Consider the following 5,356-nt stretch of genomic DNA (forward strand, 5'->3'; position numbering starts at 1 on the left):
TGAATTGCTAAGCGATGCGATAATGTTCTATACAATGGAGCTAAGCGATAGTTTAGCTGCGGCAGATACTAAGTGATGACATGAAAACACTAGGCGATGGTGTTAAACGATCGTGTAGTTCTATGCGATAGAGTTAAGAGATAGTTAGGCGATGGTACTAAGCGATCGTTTAGCTTCAACAAACACTAGACGATAGTCTTCAGCGCTACAAATCGGCCTTAGCCTTCAGTGCTACACAAGAAGACAACACATCATAATCATCAATGCATACTTAAAAAAAATAAAAAATTATAAAATGGCCCGGCCCATACTCGACAGGGTATGGCGTCGGGTGAAAAAATAGAATACCCCTACCCGGCCAATACCCGACCAAGCCAGGCCGAGCCAAATTCCCGAAACATCCTCTACACGGTCCGCCCCTCTCTACCCGGTTCCCCTCCCCCTACCCGGTCCAATATCCGGCCAGGTCGAGACCGGGCCGAATTCCCGAAAGTTCCACGCGCCCGGTCCGCTTCCTCTACCCGGTCCCCTCCCCTACCTGGTCCAATACCCAGTCGGGCCGGGATCGGGTCGAATTCTCGAAAGTTCCACGCGCACAGCTTGGCCCGGCCCGTCCCTTCTACCCAGTCCCCTCCCTCTACTCGGTCTAATACTCGGTTGGGCCGGGACTGGGCCGAATTCCCAATACTTCCACTCGCGCCCCCTCTTTACGCGGTTCAATACCCGACCAGGCCGAGACCGAGCCAAATTCTAGAATATCCACTTACACGGTTCGGTCATGTACCCGATTCAAGTGCTTTGAAGCCCAGCCGGACGCCACCTACTCCTACCTGGTTTTGCCCCTTTCCTCCTCGTCCTTTCCTCTCTTTCCCGCCCATACCTGGTCGAAATACACATACAGCCCGACCGGTCTACCACCGAGCACAATCTTCCCCAAATTTTTCCCGAAGCAACCTCAAACTTGTCTATCCGATCACAATGGTATGAAGCCTGGCCGTGTAAGGCCGATTTTTGAAAACGCATTTAGGCTTAAACTTATTCAGAAAATGCCGAACATTATGTTTTTAGGGAAAAAATAACATTCAACATAGATCTAATGGGAAGAGTCAAATGGAGTGAGATTGAGGAAAGATTGAGAGGGTATTAGGTTAATTTTCATTCATTTTCAAAATTATGGAAGTCAAAAAAACAAACTTTTTAAAAATGGTCTAAAAATTAAAACCAAAACTTGAAAAATGTTATTTCTGTCCATTACCTGCATTGTTATTAACTTCACCCATGGAAACTTCCAGTAGTGAAGCCGAAAACTGACTGTTCGTCGGTGAAGTTCGAAGTATATGGCGGAACCAACTAAATTGAAATTTTAGGTGAAATTAAGCAGCTTCACTTTCCTTTCAACTCCAATTAAACCCCATCGCAGTTCTCCCTTTTCTTTACATTTTCCGATCGCCACTCAATTCGATTCCATTCCATCCTTGCACTCTTCCAAACCTGACACCTAAATTCACTCTCGGGCTTTTCCATTTTCTTCCCATTGATCAATATGCGAGTTCACAAATTTCATTGTTCAAACAAGTAGGATTGTCCCCAGGATCTTGTTTTCGTGATTGTGAGCTTCAAATTCTTCTTCAACCGACCCAGGTTCATGAGCTTAGCTCCTGCCCTGTTCTTGCGGCAGAATTTGAACATTTGGTCCAAAAATCTTAGCCATGCCATATCTTCAGGCGATGCAAAGCTACTTTTTCTATTGAAATCATGCAATGGGACTGCAGAAATCTCTCAAATCCACTGCTACATGGTCAAGACTGCTCTTGATCTCGTCCCTTTCACATTGAGCAAACTTCTTGCTTCTGCCATATTGGATATCAAGTATGCAGCTTCCATTTTCAGGGAGATACGAAACCCAAATCTCTTTATGTTCAATACTATGCTCAGAGGCCATTCTAATAGCAATGATTCAAAACAAGCTTTTGTTATTTTCAATGACCTTAGGAATCGGGACTTTTTGCCGGATGAGTTTTCTTTCATAACGATTCTGAAAGCTTGTGCTCGTGAATTGGCAATTGATGTTGGACAGGGAATTCATGGGATTGTTCATAGATCTGGGCATAGTTTATTCAATCATGTTAAAAATATACTTCTACATTTTTACTGTGCGTGTGGGCAAATTGGAGATGCCCATAAACTGTTTGATGAGATTCCTCAAAGAAATGATTTGGTCTCGTGGAACACTTTGATGGGTGGTTATCTTCATGCATCTCAGCCCATTGTTGTTTTAGACTTTTTTAGACAAATGTGTAGGAGAGGTTTGATAGCCAGTGTGAATACAGTATTAACTGTTTCATCTGCAGTGTGTGATGTTGGCAATACCATGGATGGCAAGTCTCTTCATGGACAATGTATCAAGTTGGGCTTATGTTCTGATCTCAATGTGGTTACATGTTTGATTGATATGTATGCAAAGTTTGGAGATTTGGACGAAGGAGAAACACTTTTCAATGAAGTTGCTGAGAAAGATGTTATTCTGTGGAATTGTTTGATAGATAACTATGCTAGAAATGGTTTGATAGAAAAAGCAGTAGCTTCACTACATCTCATGAAACTTGAAGGTACGAGGCCCAATTCATCCACATTGGCTTGCTTAATCTCAGCTTGTGCTACCTTTAATGCTGTTAGTACAGGTAAATACCTTGGTAATTATGTGGAGGAAGGATTAGTTCTAGATGTTGTTCTTGGAACAACTCTAATTGATATGTATGCTAAATGTGGGTTCCTAGACAAGGCAATTGACGTTTTCAATAAGATACAAAATAAAGACGTGAAGACTTGGACGGCGATGATAACTGGTTATGGGGCTCATGGACAGACGAGGAAGGCTATAGAAACTTTGTATAGGATGGAGAAGGAGGGTTTTCGGCCGAACGAAATAACATTCTTGGCAGTCTTGAATGCTTGTAGTCATGGAGGCAAAGTGGCAGAGGGGATAAGATGTTTCAAAAGAATGGTGTATGAATATGGCATGACACCAAAGATTGAGCACTATGGATGTATTATCGATCTTCTTGGTCGTGCGGGGTTGTTGGAGGAAGCTCATAACCTAATAAAGAGCTTGCCTTCGGAGGGCGATATTACTGGATGGCGTGCACTGCTTGCAGCTTGTAGGGTTTATGGAGATGTTGAATTGGGAGAGTCTGTGAAGAGAATGCTGGTTGATTTAAATGATGAACACCCCACGGATTCAATGCTTCTTTCTAGTACATATGCCATTGCTGGGAGATTGTCTGATTATACACAATATCAACAAATTAAGGAAGGAAACAGAAGGAAAGAAGTGACTGGATCATCTCAAATGCAGATTGAGAGAGCAAAAAAGGAAGTTGGTTGTAGTATGATTGAGATGGATTACTTTTATTAAGGCCACGCTTATGAAACCGTAATGAAAATTAGTGTAATCTGAATGAAATTTCATTGATGAATAAATCGTAATAGGCCTAAATTGTAAACACAATTAAATTGCTTTTGATCGCATTATTTAGAATTATGAATCAATCACATTTGACTATTACCATTATCGTTATTGTTACTGTTTCTGTTTGACCCTAACGGTAACGGTAACATCAAAGGTAACAATAAATGTGACAAATTCATAATTTTCATACTGTTACAAGAATAATATCTGTAATATTAACGGTAAAAGTAGTGGGTTCCATGGAATTTTCAACCGCTTGAACACCTTTTATTCATTAATTAGATTACATGATTTGATTACAAATTCCAAGGTGACTCTCACATCTCATTACGATTACGGAAAGCAGGTAAATAACAACAAAAGTAATCAACTGGGACCCACTTTTTCCTTTACTATTGATGGATTACTTTTCAACCGGTGTAAACGTGGCCTAAGTGTAATTCACTCGGTGAAAGCACCTATGCATATTTTTCTTTTTATTCAAGGCCATGTTTGTCTACTTGAAAATGTAATCCATCTGTGGTAATTTTAAAAGTGAGTCCGTTTGATTATGTTTGTTTTTGTTTACTTGTGTTCTATAATTGTAATGAAATGTGGGGCTTAGAGCCAAATCCTTAACGAAAAAATGCAATTTGATTGTTGAGTTGAGGGTGATCAATTTGATTGCATTTGAAATTACGTAGGATCCACCAGCTTTTTTGGATTTTTTTAATGATTTTTCAAATTTTGTCCTCAAATATAGTTACAGTTACCGATACAAATACTGGCATTGTTATAATAGGAGAACTATAAATCTGTCACAATTACTATTATCGTTAAAAATATTGTTACTGATTGACTCTATACGACAATAGTAATAGTAACAATAACAATAAGAAAACGATGATATCCAAGTAAACAACATAAATCATAATCAAGTTATATTTGCAAAATGTCTAAGTAAACATGATCAAAAGCAATCCAATTACTTTTGTAGTTGAAGACCCATTATGATTAGTACATCAATAGAAGTCTATTACGATTACACCAATTTTAATTACGAATTAGTAAACATGGCCAATCTTTTGTCTACCAAAAACTTTCATGACCCCTAGAGAATTTCTATTTAAAGCTACGTAGGATCTAATATAATTGAAGTTTCAAGTTCTCTTTATCATGGATTGATTCTTGTTTACTTGATCTTGATATGGTATGTATAAGTTCACTCGAGCATAAGACATGGATTATTTAAAGCCACCAAGAGAAAAAGGCAATACAGAACTCTTGTATGTCAATTATGTGAAATATACTTTTCCAAATATTATATTTCCCATTGTGGTCATCAGTAATTCTCTTTCTTTTTGTTTATTTGACTTTTTATCTCTAATCGCATTTGTTACTTGGCCTGAATTTGAAGCAGGAGTTCTGCACTATCATCATTGCCAAATGACAATCTCTTTTGTATTGAAATTTCTTCAACAAACTTCAACCAAATTAGGATTTTGTGAAATTTAAAAATTATCATATTTAAAATTCGTCACAGTTATTTTCAGTTATCACATGTAAAAGTATAAATATTAATAACAGTTTTTAAAAATATCATAATTAATTTTCTCATGATAATAAATAAAATGTAAATAATGAATAATTACTGACAATCATAAATGGTCATCATCAAGTTTATTATGACATTTTATCATTGTCATCAATTGAATCCAAATTGGCTTATTTTTGTAGCGTTATCTGTATTGACGACAGTCATAAAATGTCAAAAATAAGTATATAATGACATTTTTTTTTTCTTGTCAAGAATATCTAAAATATGATACTTTATTGTCAAGAATATTTGAATCATGATAAACATTTTATGTCAACAAATATTCTATCACAACACATTTTTATTGTTAT

At 37.6% G+C, this 5,356-nt stretch overlaps 1 protein-coding gene across 1 annotated transcript; it reads left to right on the plus strand.

Moving 5' to 3' along the window:
* The first annotated feature begins 1,263 nt into the window (after positions 1-1,263).
* On the plus strand, positions 1,264-3,562 carry LOC120092842 (pentatricopeptide repeat-containing protein At1g26900, mitochondrial). Its single transcript, XM_039051070.1, has one exon. It carries the CDS (start codon positions 1,646-1,648, stop codon positions 3,413-3,415), a length of 1,770 nt encoding a protein of 589 aa, XP_038906998.1. The 5' UTR covers positions 1,264-1,645; the 3' UTR covers positions 3,416-3,562.
* Positions 3,563-5,356: the final 1,794 nt, after the last annotated feature.

The sequence above is a fragment of the Benincasa hispida genome, chromosome 12 (assembly GCF_009727055.1).
Source record: "Benincasa hispida cultivar B227 chromosome 12, ASM972705v1, whole genome shotgun sequence".
Taxonomy (NCBI): domain Eukaryota; kingdom Viridiplantae; phylum Streptophyta; class Magnoliopsida; order Cucurbitales; family Cucurbitaceae; genus Benincasa; species Benincasa hispida.

What these genes read in the sequence shown, in the direction of transcription:
- LOC120092842 (XM_039051070.1), top strand. Translation starts at nt 1,646, where the DNA reads ATGAGCTTAGCTCCTGCCCTGTTCTTGCGGCAGAATTTGAACATTTGG.